A 21,608-nucleotide genomic window follows, 5' to 3' on the forward strand; every position below is an offset into this window, starting at 1 on the left:
CTGCTATAACGTATACGCTCATTCTCCTTTTGCTTTTTTCTATGTAGATAAAGAAAACATTCCTTGGTAGAAATAATTGAATAATATCTGAGCTATTCTCCACTAACCTGCACTGTATATCTTCTTGCAAAGCAACCATCATTGCTAAATGCTGGTCGATTTCTGGCTGGTTAGCAGATTCTCCTTCACCTCTTAGAGGATCATGCATCAACTTCAGTTCACTTTCCCAAGGCAAGATATAGGTATGCCCATAGTAAAATCCTAAAGGGATCTTTGCTCTGGCATTTGTGCTTCCATAACGTCCAATAACAGTTATCTGAAATGAAGAGTTGAAAATAATCATGCACATATATGATATAATTTTTTAAAAAATCTGAGCTTTGTATTTCAAAAGATACAGATTTGCTTATTTGGCCATATGCTAAGAAAAGTGGAAAACATACACATTTACTTTATTGAAGTTCTTTACCTTCATGAATCTGCACACAGGTGGTGGTATTAAGTCATGAAGAATTAGTGAATGGGTACTTATATCAGTTGCAACTACCAAACGCCTTCCATCCACTTCTTCTCCTAATGTCCATATATCAATTGATAAGGAAGCCAAGTCCCCACAGGTGGGAATAAGTACATCTGTCAATAGTATAGGTCTCCCAAAATCCAGGGTCACAAATCTCCTTGCTCCTATGAAGGAAAAAAGAAGCAAGTGACCCACAAAACAAAGGATCAAATAACCAAATTATATACTCAAAAAAAGATTAAAGATTCTTCTAAAAAAAATCAAGTTATTAAACTATAAATAAGTAGAAAACTTATTCATAAATTCTCTAATTGCTTAGTATATACGACTCAAGATTTGATCCCTCACCAAAAAATCTGCTAGAGTTTTAAAGGCCTGACACCAACAATTTTAAGACTGCTAATACAAAAGCAGTCAACTATATAAATATAGCCTTACATTTATTTCAAACATTATAGTTTAACAATTAAATCAGTGAATATATTCAAAGGCACATGTATAAAGTACCAATCTGTCTTTTATTCAGAGACTGAAGACTTTTTGTCTTAATTTCACCATGCCAAGATACATTATGTAACTTCGTTTGTAAGAGTCCTGTTAACACCTAGAGCAAGAGCCTAACATTTGATGTTTAATATGTAGTAAAGCACAGATAAAATTACACAGCAACATTACTAAAATTCATATTGAAAATTCATATTAAAAAATATCAAGCAGCTGGCAGTGGGAGCACATGTCTTTAATTCAACACTTTGGAGGCAGAGGTTGGTAGATTTCTGTGAGTTCAAAGCTGGCCTGGTCTACAGAACAAATTCAGGACAGGACAAAGCTACACAGAAAAACCCAGTCTTGAAAACAACAAAAAATAAAATGTTCCTTGTCAATTTAAAAAGAGCACATACTGCTCTTTCAGGAGCCATATTTGATCCCAGTACCCACATCAGGCTACTTTCTCACAACCAATTCTATCTAACTCTGGTTCCAGGGAGATCCAACTCCTTTGCCCTCTATGGGCACCAGCACTCGTGCACAAAAACAGACAAGACAGACAGTCATGCATGCACACATGGACATACACAAACACACATAACCATTCACAAATTCATGCAGACATACATACTTGCACATTCACAAATGAAAAACAAAGCTTTAAAAAACAGCCTAAAGAAGCCGGGCAATGGTGGTGGTACTCCTAGTACTGGGAGGCAGAGTCAGGCAGATATCTGTGAGTTCTAGACCAGTCTCATCTAGAGAGCTACCTCCAATTCCAGGACAGCCCCAAAGCTACTGCACAAAAAAAAAACACAACAACAACAAACTGCCAAAAGAAAGACCTCCAGAAGATACAGCAAATTCTAGTAACTGCCCCAGAATGAATACAACACTGTCTTTCTAGGTCAGAACTATATCAGAAATTTGGAAGCAGATTTGTATTTCTGGTCTTATACACTAGAGAAACAAAAGCCATTACTGAAATGAAATACAAATCAATAATAATACCATAATTCTTTCTCATTAAATTGATATGAGAAGCAGGTTAGCAATTTCTATCATCTACACTCTGTAGAGAAAAAAACAAAGATAATGTATAGGAATATTGCTGGTTTTGACAGAACTGTGTTAGAAGAAAAAAAAGGCAATTTCCAATTTCCCAAATAATAAATAAAATTATAGTTCACTTCCTCACAGGGCTCGTAGGATTCAACTGCGTCGATGGGTTAAAACCAAACTACAGTATAAATAACTGTTCATGTACAGAGCAACAAATTTTCTCTCTACATGCCATTAGAAACAATGCTGCTATCAATTAATAATTAAATGGGTAAAAAATAGCAAGAGTTTTATAAGCTTTAAATTCTCTTTTCTAAAGCAAATAAGATTCAATTGCTAACATAATGAAATTTTGCAGCTGCTTCAATACAGAACTAAAAGTTAGTAGAATTAAAAGATAAAAAGCAGCTAAAGTTTATTTGTAAATATGCATACTCCCACATCAATCACAGATTTCTGAAATACTGCATGGCACAAATGTAGATATAATGTTAGTTTTGAAATACTGCCTCGCAGCTTATTAGAATGGTAACTAACAACTACAGTTTAAGCAGACTAATTGTATCATTCATATATCAATAAGCAAGATAGAAAGGCCTCACTTTTTCAATGGAATTAGCCAATCTATACAACTTGTACCTTCTGTGGTTCTTATACTTGGTAAACTATACTTGACAGCAAATGTGATTTACTTACTATAAATCATAAAAGGGCCAAAAGACTAGGAAAGAAAAGTAATTTTAGAAATGCAAAGATTACCTGAATGCATTCGTTCTATAATGATGGACTGATGAGGTGGAGGCTGAAGAAAATGTGAGGCATGAGAAATTGCAAGGGCCAGACCAGAACCAAGTGGATTCTAAAAAAGAAAACAATATAATTAACTGTACTGATACTATTCTTGCTCTAAAAACCCTTATAACCATGACATTAAACTAACAAGTCTCTTCCTGATACACATTTTGAAGTATTTTATTAAATAAAAAAAAAAAAAAGAGGAGGCCGGTCGGCAGAGGCAGGTGGATCTCTGTGAGCTCAAGGTCAGCCTAGTCTACAAGAGCTAGTTCCAGGACAGGCTCCAAAGCTACAGAGATACTCTGTCTTGGAGAAGAGAAAAAGGAAAGTAGAGAGGGAGGGGAGGGGAGGGGAGGGGAGGGGAGGGGAGGGGAGGGGAGGGGAGGGGAGGGGAGGGGAGGGGAGGGGAGGGGAGCCTGATGTGCTTAGTTGATATTTTAAACATTTGGTTTCCAAAGGTAGAATTTATTTTAAAATATAAGAGTTTGTGTAAGCTAACATTTATTTGAAACATCATTTACCATTCTAGACTTGTTGGAATTTTTGTTATGTGCAGCAAGATTCACAGCTGGAGGATCAATGACTGAGCCTGGAAAAAGCTGTGCAAGTTCAGCATTAATCACAACAGAAACTGCTTCATTGGGTGGAGTCAATGGTGGAGTCATGAAAAGTGGTGTTGTTTTTGGAGTAGGTGGAATAACATCAGATGGATGGATGAAAAATCCAGGGGCAGCGACAGGGTTGGAAGGCACAGAGTTGTGAACAGGGCCTGCTGCTGATGCTGCTGATGCTGCTGCAGCTGCTGCAGCTGTTGTCTGGTGCAACTTGGCTTCCAGCTTTGCTTTCTGTAAAAGAAACAAAAGCAAAACCTATAGAAGAATCCTGACTACCTAAGTTGTGAAGAACACTCTATAGTTATATAAAAAAGTTAGACAAGATAAATAAATTCTAGTTATGTAAAGATAAAACTGGACTCAACAGCACATGAAGTACTGCCTCACTAGGATACTTCTTGAAATACTGTCTTATTAGGGAACTAAAATTTGATCAAAAGATGAAAACCAAGCAGAACACTTAAATGTAAAGAAAAAAACAAAGTTATGCTATAAATGTACCAAAAATGGATTTAATGATAATTGATCTGATATAACTTCTCATGAGGAATTTGTACAGGTTGCACTTAGGAGTTAAATCTATAAACCATGTTATTATTATTGTTATACTTTGAATCAAATTAATGTAATTGGTCTTTATAATGTCCTACATTCACTATTTCATGAAAACAGTAACCATTAACATTACAATGTTCTCCAGGAGTGTTTAAACATAAAATAAAATTAACTTTAAGACTGAACAAAAAGTACCAAGTTCTCTTAATCATGTATTAAGTAAAATGCAATCATGTAATTTTAATACATTTAAATATATCACAAAGACTTTACCTCAATTTTTTGTTGAAAACGATTAACTCAGATTGGACAATCTATTTCCTTTATGAAAATAATGGTCATTTTTACAGTACTTTTCAGCTTTTGAAGTTTAGAGACAGCATGAACAAAGAGCCAAATAGTCTCCAACCTGTTGCTGAAGCTTCAAAAGCTGCTGCTGTTTCTCTTGCAGCACCTGTAGCTGTTGCTCGGCTGAAGCCATTGCATGAGAGAGAGACTGCAAAGCTACCTGGGCTGCTGAACTCAGGGCTGTCGAGGCTTCCCCAACTGTCCCAGATGATAGTCCACCTACTGCAGGAGTAACCCCAAAGGAACTCACTGGCATAAGACAAGGGAAAAACAAACAAAGACACCAGGATGAAGAAAAGGCTCACAGAGGTACATGGTAAAAGTACATAATTTGACATTAAAGCTATATTAAACTTAATTAAAACTATATTTAAACTTTAAAAATAAGAAAGGTTTGGATTTTATTCAGTGTCAGGACACTTGCCTAAAAGGCTCAGAGAACTGAGTACAATCACCACTATCACCATATACATATGAACACTGCAATGTGGTGTCACTAATACTGATACTCAAGTTCAAAGAGGGTCCTGGAACAAATCCCAAATCAAACTTTTGAGTCACTTATTTTTCACAAGTTCACAAGTGTTTCTGGTATAGAAGAAATCTTCACATGATCAAAAACCTCAAATAATCTTATATAACATAAACATAAAATGTAACAGTATCATTAGTTTTCTTATACACTAAAAACCCTCTTTTAGTCTTCAAAAAAGCATCCTACTTAGTGGGGTGTGATACACACGCCTACAATCCGATTCAAACAGAGCAGGGCAACATAATGAGATGCTGTCTCAAAAAATAAAAGTGAAAATGTTCCCCGCAAGAATCGTGTCAAATTTTGTCAGGTGATGGTGACGCATGCCCTTAATCTCAGGATTCTGGAGGCAGAGGCAGGAGGAGCTCCAAGAGTTCAAGGTAGTCTGAGTGAGTGCCAGGAAAGTTAGGGCTGTTACACAGGGAAAACCTTCTCAAAAATCGAAAGAGAGAGAGACAGAGAGAGAGAGAGAGAGAGAGAGAGAGGGAGGGAGGGAGGGAGGGAGGGAGGGAGGGAGAGACAAGGAAAGAATGGAGGGAGAAAAGGATGTCATTAAAATTTAAGGATATTAATTAAACAGAAGAAAGATGCTTAATTCCTCTGTTAAACAAAACATATTTCTTATCTTTTAACTGTAAATAAGACTTTGGTTTGCATGTATGTCTATGCACCAGGTGTGTGCCTGGTATTACAGAGGTCAGTACAGTCTACAGAAGCGGATTTAAAGACAACATGTGTGTATACTAGACTGAATCTTGAATCTTCACAAAAGCAACAACTGCTCTCAAATGCTGAACCATCTCCCAACCTTCATCTCCATATTTTAATCTGTAGACCAGACAAGAGATAAAGACTGAAGAGAGTGTTTTAAATCCTAGCATTATTAATTTTGCTACAAGAGAATATATATAAAACCTTATTTTCTATTTCCAGCTCACTGTGAAATTCAAACGGAGAAAAATACATTTTACACACAGTCAAATCTAGCCCAAATTACTTACTTACAAACATTCTCACCAGTAAAAGCAAAATTTGATTTTCAATGTAGCTCAGTAATACAGTATAAATAAACACTTTTTCCATTCAATACTTACAAATTTTGAAAATCTGATGTAAAAGCTTAATTTTATAACTTATTCTAGCACATTAACATAATATAAAAGGTCAGTCTAATACAGTACTACCATTTTAATATTTGTATTATTACAGGCCTTTACTAAAAAAGATCCAATGGAAAAGAGTAACTATTATAATGACAGTATACTTTGTATGCATCACTAAATGATGCTCTTTTTTATTCTTTGGTTTTTTTCAAAACAAGAGTATTTCTATGTAGCTTGAGAAGTCCTGAGACAGCTCTGTAGACCACACTAGCTTCTATCTCAGAGATCCACCTGTCTCTGCCACCTGAGTGTCATGTCCTGTGCCTAACTGAAACCCATAATAAATTACCACACTTAACAGATTATTAGGTACATGAGGTGAATGTCATAACTCCAATCCTCTGCTGATTAAACAATGACACAGTACCTAAGCTCACAGTGAAAAAACTGGGTATGAAACCGGAGCCAAGATAAACATGCATCTTATCTAAACTCATTAAATCAATAAAACAGTAGAGATAATTAAGCAGAATACTATTGTATTATTATGTGTATGAGATACTGTTATAATCTCATTTATAGATAATGAATCTAAAATGAGGAAGCAGTACTCATCAATTTCCAAAATTGATGAATGCTATGTATGTCAAAAAATAAACACAGTACATGTAGACACTACCTATTATAAGGGGGAAAAAAGAAATGATTCCATTGCTTGCTTCGCAAGAGGGGATAAACCAAAGATACAAAGAATAATTTTTCAGACCTAATATTTTATCATTGTTTTTTTGAAGCTTGATTTGTATATGTATGAGTATTTTACCTAAATATATGAGTATACATACCATAAGTGTTCCTAGTACCATGAAAGCTAAAGTGATGTCAGATACCCCAGAACTAAAGTTACAGGTGGCTGTGAACCATCCTGAAGGTACTGGAAACCAAACATGGGTACTGAGCAGCCAGTGTTCTTTATCCCCCCACAAGTTACAGCAATTACCCCAATACTTTTACATTATTAATGTCTTCAAAACATTAATGATTCAAGCACAAATTTTCTTAAAACTAAAAGTATTGGTTCCTAATCTTATGACAGGTTCCAGGAGAAGATCAGTTTCCAACTTAAAAATTTCCTGTAAGCTTTATGAAAAGACTACAGTGTAAGAAAACAAAGCAATCTTGACGTTACCAAAAGTTCCATTCATATATATGTATTTAAAATCTGAAGTGTCATCTTCATTCTACATAAACTAAACTTTGTTTATTTCCACAATAAAAATGTACAAAGCAAAATGATCAATTCTTTTAAAATTGTCCTTTCCATAATCAAATCCAGGATTAGAAACTGAATTCTCCTATTGTTGGTAGTTTTTTTTTTTAATACTATTGTTTTTTTTTTTTTTAAACTGCTTCTTTGACAGGACTAGGAACTTAATCCAGATTTTTTGTTTTGGTTTGTTTGTTTTTTGAGACAAGGTTTCTCTGTAGCTTTGGTGCCTGTTCTGAAACTAGCTCTTGTAGACCAGGCTGGCCACAAATTCAGGTCCACCTGCCTCTGCCTCCTGAGTACTGAAATTAAAGGCGTGTACCACCACCACCCAGCTTTAATCCAGATTCTTAAGCACACTTGGCAAGTGGTCTACCACTGAGCTACACTAGGCCTGTAAGATTATGGAAGAGGTTTGAAGTGGCAATGGCTTAAATAAGGTTCCTAGTAAAGTCAGTTCAAGAAAGATACTATTCAAATCCTCTGCAAAGAAAATACAGACTTAAACCAAAATACAAATATTCTTTATTTGTTGTTTTTGTTTTTGAAGACAAGATTTCTCTGTGTAGCCATGGCTGTATTGGAACTTACTCTGTAGAACATGCTGGCTTCAATCTTACAGAGTTCCACCTGCCTCTGCGTAGAAGTGCTAAGATTAAATGCATGTACCACTAACACCAGATTAAAATACAAATATTCCTTATAAAATTTGTAATTCTTTTTGCTGAAATAAACATACATTAACCCTAAAACATTTGGGGGGGGGGTGCACAGAAAAAATTTAAATAACAAGCATCTGCATGACTTACATGCATAATTGTTATGTGTGGAAGTTGCTTATCTAATCAATACCAACACATACTTACCACAATCATACAGTGTTCATCACTGCAACACTTCCAAGACCTAAGACAAGTTCTTGTTATAAAGCCCAGGCTGGATTCAGTATTCCAGTGATTATAGGCAGGTAAAAACACAACTGAAACTGCCGTTAATTTAAGTATAACAAGAAACATCAGGATATCAAAATTATAAACAAAACTATCATCTGATTGCGGAAGACGGATATGGAAATATTTATCTACCTTACTCTTCTGTTTTCATTCTTGTTTGATATTTCCCATAATATAAAGATTAAAAGTCCCTAGAAATGTTTGCACATATAAAAATAAACGGATTTAAGGGAGTACATTACTGGGTAACAAGGAAAAAAAAAAATGATGTATTGACCTTGAATGCAAAACTATTCTCTCTCTCTCTCTCTCTCTCTCTCTCTCTCTCTCTCTCTCTCTCTCTCTCTCTCTCTCTCTCTCTCTCTCACACACACACAGCTTCTTCTTACCATGCAAAAGATCTAAAATTTACATATGTAAGTTTGGATTTAAATAGCTTCATATCATTCTTGTACATTACTACACAAAGAATGTAATAAAAGAAGGTATATACCAGTAAACGTACTTGCATCATCCCTTTCTATTCTGGTTCCATCACTAGTTGACACGCAAGTAAAGTGCAGGGGTTCAACCTCTAAAAGTCCAGTGAGAGATGTGAAACTTCCCTCAGCAGCTGTGCAACTACTGACTTTTCCATTTCCTAGTGCAGAAAGAAAAACCTCATAATGCAAGATAATCTATACAAGGCATGAAGTAACAATAATCATGACTACTATGCCAATTTAGTTAGTATAAAATATACAACCCTCACACACTACTTTAACAAAAGGCACATTAAGAAAAATCTATAAACAAAGATACTAGCTTCCTTCATATAAAAGCAGGGCTGAATAAAAGTTGGTAGGAATTCACAGTAAAATAAACTTACAGAATGTATCACACTGAATCTCTTAAGCAGTAAAATTCCAGTGAAATAATTGCAACAACAACAAGAAAAACAATCAAATTAGACCATGAGTTGTTTTAAATTTTGAAAAAAACTTTTTTTGGGTTTTAATATTTGCAAACTTCACTATAAAGTATCTTTAGTATTCTCTTCTCAAATACTCAAAATTCTGAAAATTTGACCACTAACATGATGGACAAAAGTTTCAGTTTTGGATTTTCAAATTACATATATTCAAAGTTGTTTTGTTTTTTTTGAGAAGAGGGACAAAGAAATTAATACATTATATCAATTGGTTTTAATAGCTCTTAGACATTATGGCTAAACTCTTTAAAAAAACTTTAGTGTTCTGAAGACAAAAGAGAGTAGTTACAATAAAGAGATGGTAAGTTAAACTCAATATCTAACATTAAGACAGATGAATAAAATACAAAACTATTTGTGTTTTATTCACTTAATAAAAGGGGTCGGTACCTGAAAGAACATCCGATAAATCAATTTCATCAGACTGGACTCCAATGCTGCTATTGTATACATTTTTACAAGAAGAACCACTCATCTCCAAGTCAAAAAGGACTGGATCAAATGGGGAGCTGTATAATCCATATCTGATAAATGAAATAATGCAGTAAATAATTTACTTCTCGGCCATTTAATTAACAAATTACCCGTTTTGTTTCGAAAGCAGTTTGACTAAAAGGGGCAACAAATTCACTCAACACCAGAGACAACTACATTCTAAAACACTATCCAGAAGCCAATAAACAAGACTGAAAGAAACTGGTGCCAAGGCAACAAGACTGCTGTCTACGCCTGAGGTAAGGAAGGGAAAAAACAAACAAGAAACCATTCCTTTCTCCCATTCCCTAACTACAATGACAAGAAATAATAAAAACTTTAAGAAAAATTTCATCAAAATCAGGATTTATAACATAGTAGAAAAGCAGTGGTCTAAATAAAGAAATTCCCAACTTTAAAAGTTGAAAACCATGAGCTAGAAAAATGGCTTAGTGGTTGAGAGCACTTGTGGCTACTACAGAAGACCAGGGTTTGATTCCCAGCACCCATTTGGTGGTTCATGCAAACATTCGTAACTCCAGGTCCAAGTTATGTGCCACCCTCTTCTGACATCCACAGGAACCAGTTATGTACATGCAGGCAAAACACTCACACATATAAAGTAAAATCTAAAATTTTTCTTTAATAGCTGAAGACCAGGAAAAATTGTAAATCCAAACTTTAAGTTATTTCACTACATGAAGATTTAAAGAAATTCAGGTAAAAGTAACAAGTGATTTACAAAATTATACCTATAAAGTTGTACCATTAATAAATTATATTACATGCCTCTTGCATTAGCAAAGCAAAGCATCTTTGTTAAATATAGGGCTGGAAAGATAGCTTAACAGTTAAGCACACTGGCTGTCCTTCCAGAGAACTTGGGATTGATGCCCAGCACACAAATGGCAGCTCACAACCATCTGTAACTCCAGTTGCAGGGGATCCAACACACTTTTCTAGCCTCCATAACACTGCATGCATGTGGTACACAGATATAATATGCAGGCAAAAGAAAACAAAACAATAAAAACAAACAAGAAAATATATAACTTTAAAAAAATATAATTAGCCCTCTGAATAAACACCATGGAATGTTACTAATGGCTGAGAAAACATGAGACTAGTCACATTTAGAAGAATATTTTGTACATCATAAATATACTTTTTAAGGTAAAAAACTGTTTCAAGTGTACCTAGCATGACACTTTGAAAGAAAATGGTCTCCAAGGAGAGCAGCACTATTAGGAGGTATGGCCTTGTTAGATGGTAAGCTTTGAGATTTCCTACGCTCAAGCTATGCCCAGTTTCAAAGTTCAATTCCTGCTGCTTGTGGGTCAAGATGTAAAACTCTCAGCTCCTTCTCTAGCACCATGTCTGCCTGCACAATGCTATGCTTCCCACCATGATGAACTGTTAGCTAATCCCATTAAATGTTTTCCTTTATAAGAGTTGCTGTGGTCATGGTGTCTCTTCACAACAATCAAAACTCCAATTAAGATACCTAGCAATCACCAGTTCTGTGTGCACTGTTCATAATTTAAGATGTTAAAGCTAACCTTGTTTGAAGTAGCGCCTCCAGTGGTGTCAGTCTGTCCTGCAACTGTCTGGACACGGCAGTGAGTAAAGCTGCACAAGCCGTACTGCACCCAGCCAAGTCTTCATCCTTAACGTAATTTAGCAGTACAAAATACCAATAGACAGAACCTAGAAACAACAATAGAATCAAACCTTTTGCTCCTTCTCAACCATACAGAACTTCAGTTTACATATTTATAAATACAGTTACCTATATTAGAAAGGTAACTCCTTGTTCTGGAAAGATAATCCTTAACAATTTAGGAAGAAAGAACAAAAAAATTCTAGAACACTAATAATATAAACAGCATCCTAAGGAAAAGTCTTAGATTAAGAATTTCAGGACTGGTAAAATGATTCAGCAGGTATGGGCACTTGTCCCAAGACTGATAGTTAGCTTAATCCCCAAAATCAACACTGTAAGACTGCCCTTTGGCCTCCATGTATGCAGTGTGGCATTCACACCATCCCATCCACAATAAGAAATCTGAAACATTTTTCAGAAGGTATATTAAATCAAACTTTTGTTAAGAGTACATTAATGTGCCAGGCATGGTGGAGTATACCTTTAATCCAAGCATTTGGGAGAAAAAGGCAGGAAGATCTCAGGGCTAGCCTGATCTAGCAAGTTCCAGAATAGCCATGGCCACACAGAGACACCAACTCCAAAAACCAAACCAAAACAAACAAAAAAAAAAAAAAGAAAAAAAAAAAGAAAGAAAGAAAGAAAGAAAGAAAGAAAGAAAGAAAGAAAGAAAGGAAGAAAGAAAGAAAGAAAGAAAGTAAATTAATGTGAGAAAGAGCCACAAAAGCAGAGACTGGAAGTGCCAAATTAACCTGAAATACAGCTCCTCTATACACTTGATGGCAATGAGCTTAACACAGTACACTTCAGTAAACGAATGGAGTAGCACTCTCAACATTATGTCAGATAAAACCAATGCAGCATGAATAGGAGGACCATGGCAAATCAGATATTTAATAAAGAAATCTTAGTACTAATTACATGCCAGAATTTTAGCAACCAACTATAAAAAAAAACCTGTAAGAATCTGTGGAAGATCAGAGGTTATTACAGTGAGCAAAAGAATGTAATATTCCATCCTCTGTAGAGACCATCTCAAAATTAGATAGGTAAATAAATGAATAAATAAACAAGGACGCCACAGAACACTGTGAGAAACACCTATAAAAACATCAGGCTGCAGAGATGGTTCAGCAGATAAGAGCACTTGGTTCTTTTGCGTAAAATCTAGGTTGGTTTCCAGTATCCTCATGGTAGTTCACAACCCCATGACTAGCTTTAGAGGATCTGCAGCCCCTTCCAGGTCTCCTAGGGCACTGCAAACACATGACATCCTTACATGAAGGCAAAAGCTCACCTAAAATAAATTAAAAACAGATCCACCTACACACTCATTCTCATTCTGTCTCTCTCTGATTCTCTCTCTCTCTCTCTCTCTCTCTCTCTCTCTCTCTCTCTCTCTCTCTCTCTCACTCACACACACACACAGATTAAAAGGCTAAATAGGCATTCCTTCACAGTAACAGCAAAAGAACACATACAAAAGTCTCTTTTACTTTTTTTTTTTACCTTATGCATGTATTATTGGGGGGACAGCTTTGCAAATCCCTTTTTGATAACCACATTTATTCTTAGAAAGTACTTCTATAGAATCCTCACTGGGCCCTTGAGGAGAATTCAATTTGCCACAGTCACTTGCAATAATATAATATATAGGCACATGCAATGGCAGCTCAACTATTTTATCTATGACATCTCCATAGAATTTTTTGGCATTGCAGTTTGTGATACATGATCTACAGTCAGTAAACAACTAAACAATTCAATAATTTTAATGTTAAAGAAAAAACTATGTCAAGATGACTTGAAACTACCTGTGCCTCTTATCTACTGATGGTAATTATTATTTTTTAAATTATATTTATTTATTGTATGTAAATGTATATGCTTGTGGATACAAATGCCACAGCACATGTGAAGAGGTCCGAATATATGTGCAGGGAGTTAGACACCGCCCCCCATCCCAAGGCGGGTTTTCAGAGACAGGGCTCAACATATCAGGCACAGTAGCCAAGTGTCCTGAATTACAGACTCAACTCACCTCTCCTTACTATTATTAAACAGAAAGTATATGCAAAAAAAGAACCGCAGTTACTAACCCCTCAAGAAATACATACAGGACTGGTAAATTGGTTTAGTGAGTATAGACCTAATATACATGATGGGAGACCTAAATCCAAACTCTAAGAACACATCTTTAAAAATGGGCATGATGGCATGCTGGGGAGATGCAGACAGAAGGCTCATTGAAATCCACAGGACACCCAGCTTAGTCTAATAGTAAGGCTGGAGGCCAATGAGGGACATTGATTCTAAAGGAAGACAGACAACATTTAAGAGAAATTATACCTGAGAAGCTGATGCCCCCAAATGCACTATACTCATAAGTGCACCTATACACAAACACAAGCACACCCAATACCAAAGTATGTACTAATTACATTATTCAGTATAACTACTTGTTATTAAAGTAAGTTTACATACCACCAGTTGCTGCTGCTGGCAAAAAGCACATATTATCAAGTAAAGCCTTCAACAGAACAGATCCAAATCCAGGCTGACAGGGGTCACATTTGCCATTACTGGAAAATCGTTTATTAAAAAAAGAAAAATATTAAACACATTTTTTATTATTTAAATTCAACCGTAAACTTGGCATAATACTTGAAAATTAAAAAAAAAAAGTCAAGTCACCAAAAGTTTTTCCCTCCAAGTTAGACGACTACAGTTACTAAAAGAAGGGCTAATCAGCAGGTACCATTCCTCTTAAATACTTCCTAGACAGTTAGGTGATGTTAGAGAACTTAGCAAGACAAGGAATAAGGTGGTGAACAATCAAGCAGTAAGAGTGGGGGAAGGGCACCACTCGAATTCTCACAATTACAGTAATTAAACTCAGCAGATTTATTTAACATTGCATTTTACACTAAAGACCCCAAATTCTTCTTTAGCAACTGTTCAAGACTTACTCATGGATTAGATGAGAATTAAATCACATCATAGACAATATATCAACCCCAAACCATAGACACAATTAAAAGTATACTTTGAAATAAAAACATACCAACCTAATGCACAAGGCTAGAAATCGGGCACATTTATGGGCTATACTTCGTCCTGCCTCGAAGAAGCAAACACGTACAATGTCTGAAAGACATTTTCGTGTTTTTGAAAGTAGGCACTCATTTCCTTCCTTTGAGCTGCAAAATAAGAGCAAACAGACAGGCTCGTTTGGTCTCTGAATCTTAGCAGTCAAGGGACAGGCATTAAGGTAAGCAAAATCCTAATTATTAACCTGCCAGGTCCATTTGAATGGACTCCAGCTAACCAGCAGAGAGCATCCAAAACAAGACTCTGAGCGTGTTCTGTGACTTGACCATCATCTGATCTTCTACAAAGAGTATTAAGAAGTTTCTCATGGAATTCTGAAAACTGTAACATGGCACAACGCTGAACCCTAAAAAGAGATATACAGTGTATTTATACCAGTGAAAACAATCAGACTACTGCTATACAACATAAAGGGTTATACAGTGTTTCATTTAAAATAATAAATATCAGCTGGATAGTGGTGAGGCATGCCTTTCCTTAACCCTAACACTCGGGGAGGCAGAGTCTGGTGAATCTGTCAGTTCAAAGCCAGTCTGGTCTACAAAGTGAGTTCCAGGACAGCCAGAGATACATACATACACACACACACACACACACATCCGTCTCAAAAACCAAAAACAACAACAACAACAATAATAATAAAAAAATTAAATTTTCAGAATTGGGTAGTTCAGTAGCAGAGGACTTGACAGCATTATTAAGGACCTAGGTTCAAAGCAAAAGAAGAGAATTTTAAAAAATGATAAAAAGGCTTTAAAAATAGTCTTATGTGAAATACAGAATTCATAAGATGTTTTAAAGAAAAACAAGTTTACAATGTGATCTAACAGAGTGTAGCTGAGACATCAAATCATGCTTCTTACATTTCTTACCTATTCCTCATACACAGTAAGTAATACAATGACCAGAAATAAATTACTGAGCACAATTAAAAATATCCTCAGAGACTGTAATTTACTTAGAGAATGGGAAAGCAAGCAAATACTTCTAGGTGAAAGACATTCAATCATGCGTTCATTCGTATTTTATTGTTATAGTAATAGAATCTCCACATGTGGTGAGGCATACCTTAAATCCAAGGAGGTAGGAGTTGGAGGCAGGAGAATCAGTTCAATGTCAGCCAGGAAGTACCTGAGACTTGAAACAACAAACAGAAAAAAGAATAGAAGACTAATGAAATGTGATTACCTTTCCTTAGAAATTGAAGTTTTCTTAAATCTCCGAATGGTGACAGAGACTTCTTGAAGTAAGTCACAACCCCGGAGATTTTCAGACTTACGAGTGCTTCCTGCATTTTCATTTTTAACATTAGATGACTTTTCCTAAGCACAGAAAATGAAATAATTTAAGATAAACAAATGCAACTAAAAATATAAAATAAAAAGATTCTAAATAGCAAAAAATGCATTCTAGATTGAACTGATAAATGCCTATTTTTCCACAAAATTTTAACAGGAAAAATATAGTCAAGATTTTAAAAGCCCAACAAGGAAAAATTATACAACCAAAACTTTGAGTCTAGTCACCAGCTACAGAAATACAGAAATATTTGGACTACCTCAGAGTTACTTTGAGGATTAACTCTGATAAAGTCCTTGAAAAACTAGAAGGCCTATGCAAATCCAAAGTGATAAGGGTGTTACTAATAATATTGCTAATGTTTCTAAACAATAATAATAGTAAAAAAAATATTGGTAATATTAAAGTGTGTTACTTTTAAGTTGCATTTGCTTAACTCTGTGAAGCTGTGATAATTTTCCCGTCTTGAACACCTGAAGGTCTAATAAATATCTGAATGGCCAATAGTGAGGTAAGAGAAAGGATAAGCGGGACAGGCAGGCAGAAAGAATATACAGGAGAGAACTGGGAGATGGGGTTCAGAGTAGTATCTAATGAAGAAGCAGGACATCAGAGACCCGCCACCCAGCAACACAGCAATCCATGGAGTAAGAGTAAGAGTTAGAGAAGTGAAAGAACAGGAAAAACACAAAGGTCAAAGGGTAGACGAGATAATGTAAGTTAAGAAAAGCAGGCACAAAATACGCCAAGCTAAGGCCAGACATTTATAAATTAGACTGTGTGTGTGATTTATTTGGGAGCTGGATGGTGGGTCCCCCAAAAGAGTCCAAAGAGCATAACATCATATTACTACAAAGAAATAAATCCCAAGTATAGGAAAATCCACATTCAGACAAATAGGAAGAAAATTAGCGAGGAAGATCAAGGCTGTCTCTAAAATTATTTAGAGCAGCCTTCTCAAAAGATCATATAAACAATAAAGCCCTGAGTTTACAGGGAATACTTCTAAAAATACTTCCTATTGAATGAGCACAATTTATAAAAGCTAAATTATTAGCTGGGTGGTGGTGGCATGTGCCATTAATCCCAGTTCTCAGGAGGCAGAGGCAGGCCTGGTCTACAGAGCTAGTTCCAGGTCAGCCAAAGCTATGCAAAAAAACCCACTCTGGAAAAACAATACAAAAAAAAAAGGAAAGAAAGAATAACTAAATTATTTATCCAAAGCTAATTCAAAACATCTTCTTGATTATAATTAAATATTTTTTGATTTCATGGCAGGGAAAATTACCAAAAGACCGAGCAGCAAACGAACCATCAAACAAGATAAGCAGGCCTTCCAACAAATCTCAGCCATAGAATTGTCCTGTTCAAATATAGGATTCATACCTTGCCTGCTGCAACCTTTGCCAAGAGAGAAGCAAGTGAGTAGCCCTTGTGACCCTGGTGTTTCAGAGATGGAAGTCTCACAACAGGACGCATGCCACCGCTACACATCTCATCTGCTCCTCTTTCACTAACTGCTTTGACATGGATTAAAAACGAGCGATATTTCCCTCCTGCCATACCTGTAGGCGTGGAGAGATAAAGAACTTATTGCCAAAAAAGTAAGCTTTTTCATCATTATAGAGCAAGGTAAATACAAACTCTACGAAAAGAAAACTATACAAAGCCAGAAATTCCAATTTATGCTTTCTGATTACATAATGGAACAATTTCAACATGATAGCAAAATAAATAAAGCTTTATAAGAGTATAAGAGAAAAAATTGTGCCAGATATTGGCAGTACACGCTTTAAATCACAGCACTCAGAAGACAAGAGATCTCTGTGAATTCAAGGACAGCCAGAGCTGTTACACATAGAAACCCTGACTTCAAAAATAGAAAACAAGAAAAAAGTTGACTATAAATATCATTTCACATTATCTATTCCAATGAGAAAATTTTTGACTATAGAAATCATTTGGCATATGTTGTTCTAATGACATTATTTATTTTAGTGGTAGAATTTTGTAAACTATAGAAAACACAAAAGTAAATTGTTTATAGGGGAGGGGACTACTTTCAACAAATGACTATGGTAGAATGTGCTCTAAGATCTATCTAGCCATCTTCTTTAATTCATTTTTTACATGCACTACTGATTCGCCTGCGTGTATGTCTATGCAAGGGCACTAGATTTCCTGGAACTGGAGTTATAGAAAGTTGTGACTTACCAAGTGGGAATTGCAACTCGGTCTTCTGGAAGAACAATCAGTGCTCTTAACCAGTAAGCCATCTCTCCAGCCCTAGTCTTTTTTAAATTATTTTCATCTTTTGATTATGTGCAAGTGTGTGTGTCTGAGTTATGTCCTTACGCATGTGAGTTCAATGCCTTTGGAAGATAGGTGTTTAAAGTCCTGTAAAGGGAACTGTATTGAACTCAGGTCTCTTAACCACTGAGCCACCATAAACGTCATATGTCCATGTGTGTGTGTGTGTGTGTGTAAAAACAGACACAAATCATTTTAATCGTTATAGTTAAAAATCAATGACAGACTTTAGCTCTGAGCAGTGGTAGTGTGCGCCTTTAATCCCAGCACTTGGGAGACAGAGACAGGCGGATTTCTTTGAGTTCAAGGCTAGCAAGTCCCAAGACCAGAGCTACAGAGAGAAACCCTGTCTCAAAAAACAAACAAACAAACAAACAAACAAAAAAAAACACAGAGAAAGAGAGGGAGAGAGAGAGAGAGGGAGAAAAGTAGGTAGGTTGGTTTCCTAGAAGAAAAGAAACAGTTTTGCTTTAACTACCAGTTTTTGGATAGTAACAGCCCTTTTAAGGCATGTGATAAATACCTTCTTGTGGTTCAGTTCTTTCTCATATACAATAGTATCTACACCTTGGAGTTAACTAAAACTCTTGTAAGAAAAAAAAGAATTCAACATTTACTAACTTTATAATGCAGTCTCATAGATCCCATCTATAATGTAAAATATCCTCGAATAAATACACCTAACAAATCATCAAACTGATGCTATAATACGTACTAAATCTTTTAATAGCATCAATAACTACCACTATTTTCCTCATTTCTGTGTGCTTCTAAGTGCTGGACTATACTAAACATGTTTCTCTCTGACCCAAGTTGCCCTGGTACTGTTACACTCTAATGTATAGTCTACTGGGATCTGACATGACTCTCCACCTCAATCTTCCTTCTTCAAGCTTTCCTTTGAAACAACTAATACTTTTATTCTCCTGTTAAAATTTTACAATCACAGTTCTATAATTTTAAAGATCATGAGGGCCAGGTATGGTGGTGCAGACCTTTAATCCTAGCACTCTGGAGGCAAATGGAGCTCTGATTTTCAGTCCAGCCTGATTTACATAATGAGTATCAGGATAGTCAGGGCTACATAGAGATCCTGCCTCAGGGGAGGGAGGGAGGGAGAGAGGGAGGGAGGGAGGGAGGGAGGGAGGGAGGGAGGGAGGGAGAGAAAGGGAGGGAGGGAGGGAGGGAAGATTGTGAGATCATAAGGGAGATTAAAGAAGAAAAAAAATACTGCCAAACACTAAGTCTTTGCTGAGACATGAAATGTAACGTGTCCCCATTTAGTCTAACCACTTTTTCTTTACAACGTTCATTTATACTAAATAATACAACAGATTTTTTGTACAACTACCTTCCAGAATGAACCCAAACACATCATAGGATCACACATCTTTTATGAACAAATGACATACAGTCATGAAGTACAATAAAACTTGTATATTCAGAACTTACCTTTATCTGGGGGTGTATGTTTCAAAACCACCCACTGGGTATAGTGCTGAACCCTATATACATCATGTACTTTCCTAAAACACAAAACTGCAAAGAAGCTTCATAACCCTATCTCACAGACACATCAAGACCCCCAAAACCTAGAATCAAAGTTTCACATAAATAGGTACTTATGATAGCTGATAACTTCACACATAGGAGGCTAGAAGTTTGGTGGTGATGGTTTTTTTTGTTTTTGTTTTTTTATTATATATACAATATTCTGCCTGCATGTATTCCTGTGGGCCAGTAGAGGGCACCAGATCTCATTATAGACGGTTATGAGCCACCATGTGGTTGCTGGGAATTGAACTCTGGAAGAGCAGCCAGTGCTCTTACCCTCTGAGCCATATCTCCAGCCGTGAGGCTAGAAGTTTTAATCGAAGTTATGAACAAAACGGCATCTCTGTGATCAATTTTCAAAGCATCTTTTTATTATGCTGGTATTATTCATTCTGCTTCTATAAAATAAGTTACTTTACCTTTAACAAGTTTGGGGCTTGTCAATGTCAACATCCCAGCATGACCTGATAGATCAAGACCACTAGCAAGCCATACTGGGCCACACAGAATGTCTTCTTTATGATCCTCTAAAAACGGACATAATCTAAGACCTAAAGAGAAAAATAACATATTTTTTCTTTCAGTGTATTATTGGAAATCCAATAAAGATATACACATCCCATTTACGTGATACCACCACACAAAATACAATACATAAAACATGTTCAAACAAGATCATCATTATGCTAAGGAAGTATAATCAATCATCTATGTTATGTGTTGTTTACCACTCTCATTTTATATTTCACCTTGATTTTCAAGACAGGATCCATAGAATCATGACTTGATTCAAATCACAAGGTATTAAGTAGAACGCAAGTATTAGTGCAGCTATATTTCAAAGATGAACTGAAAGTTACAGCACATTGCGAAAGCAGAATTACTTTTTAATCATATTCTTAAAACCAAGCTCTTGCAAGCCACAAGGAAGTCTTCCCCAAGAGAATGCATTAAGACCACTACTCCTTTACTGCCAGGGACAACAGCTCTGTGGTTGAACTCACACTGTGACTCCTCTACATCCATGTGCTGCATTTCTTCATTCATATCAACCAGAGACGGGTTCCCATTTTGTTCCACTTCAATGTTAAGAGCTGGAGACAAAGGAAAGGTGATCTGCCTATCTACTGCTGTTTCTAGAGGATAAAAATATTAGTAAACTTAATTTTGCTTAGTATCAATAATTTTGTGTCTAAAAATCTAAAACCTTCTGCTAAACAGGGAACTACGATTTTCACCATAGTTAATATAAAATGGTTGGTGTCAAGAGGAGAAAATTAAACTCAATGATTTTATACTTTCTCCTCTACAAATGATAATAAAATATTTGCCTAAAGATATAATTGTTGGCAATTAAATTAGAAGTTCTTCCCTAAGCTGCATAGTACAAATACCCACAAAATACCAATTGCCTAAGTCCTAGATTCATTACATGAAAATGTCATGAGAATACAGAGAGAGACAGACAGACAGACAGACAGACAGACAGACAGACAGACAGACAGACCGACCGACCGACCGACCGACCCCTCAATTAAGTATGCAAACACACAAGAAATTTCTGGCACAGGAAAATTTTCAGATTTGAGTATTTGTACTCTTAGTGTTGGGGTGCCATTTTAAACTCAATTCATTCTCAAGTTTTTAAATCATTTTTAAAGAAAAAAGAAGGGAGAAAAAAAGAAAATACTGAGAAGTCACATCTAGTTCCTACCATAGTAAATCCACAAAAAAAATTGGTATTATTTCTGGCATTACATGAAAGGCTAGCTTGACTTATTACTTTTAAATAGTAATTTCCAAAAATGTTTTTGTTGCCACCAAGTTTTCCTTAAAAAAGACAAAGCATAAAGCTAGCAGACACAGAAGTGGAACTAAAGTCACTTCACAAAGACTTGATTAAACTAATCACCCTCATAATTTGCAGAATTACTGGAAAATCTGAAATGTCCTTTCAATGACTCTGACCCTAAGTAGGTCAACAAC

At 35.9% G+C, this 21,608-nt stretch overlaps 1 protein-coding gene across 1 annotated transcript in view; it reads right to left on the bottom strand.

Moving 5' to 3' along the window:
• The window catches only part of Birc6 (baculoviral IAP repeat containing 6), a 181,515-nt gene that overhangs the window by 96,659 nt on the left and 63,248 nt on the right, over nt 1-21,608 (bottom strand). The window contains 15 exon segments of the mRNA XM_038320792.1: nt 108-316; nt 470-684; nt 2,831-2,930; nt 3,388-3,711; nt 4,445-4,632; nt 8,735-8,881; nt 9,602-9,735; nt 11,245-11,392; nt 13,833-13,930; nt 14,417-14,548; nt 14,644-14,805; nt 15,648-15,781; nt 17,145-17,323; nt 20,042-20,173; nt 20,627-20,758. Coding sequence (XP_038176720.1) covers nt 108-316; nt 470-684; nt 2,831-2,930; nt 3,388-3,711; nt 4,445-4,632; nt 8,735-8,881; nt 9,602-9,735; nt 11,245-11,392; nt 13,833-13,930; nt 14,417-14,548; nt 14,644-14,805; nt 15,648-15,781; nt 17,145-17,323; nt 20,042-20,173; nt 20,627-20,758 — 2,434 coding nt within the window.

The sequence above is a fragment of the Arvicola amphibius genome, chromosome 2, assembly GCF_903992535.2.
Source record: "Arvicola amphibius chromosome 2, mArvAmp1.2, whole genome shotgun sequence".
Lineage (NCBI taxonomy): Eukaryota > Metazoa > Chordata > Mammalia > Rodentia > Cricetidae > Arvicola > Arvicola amphibius.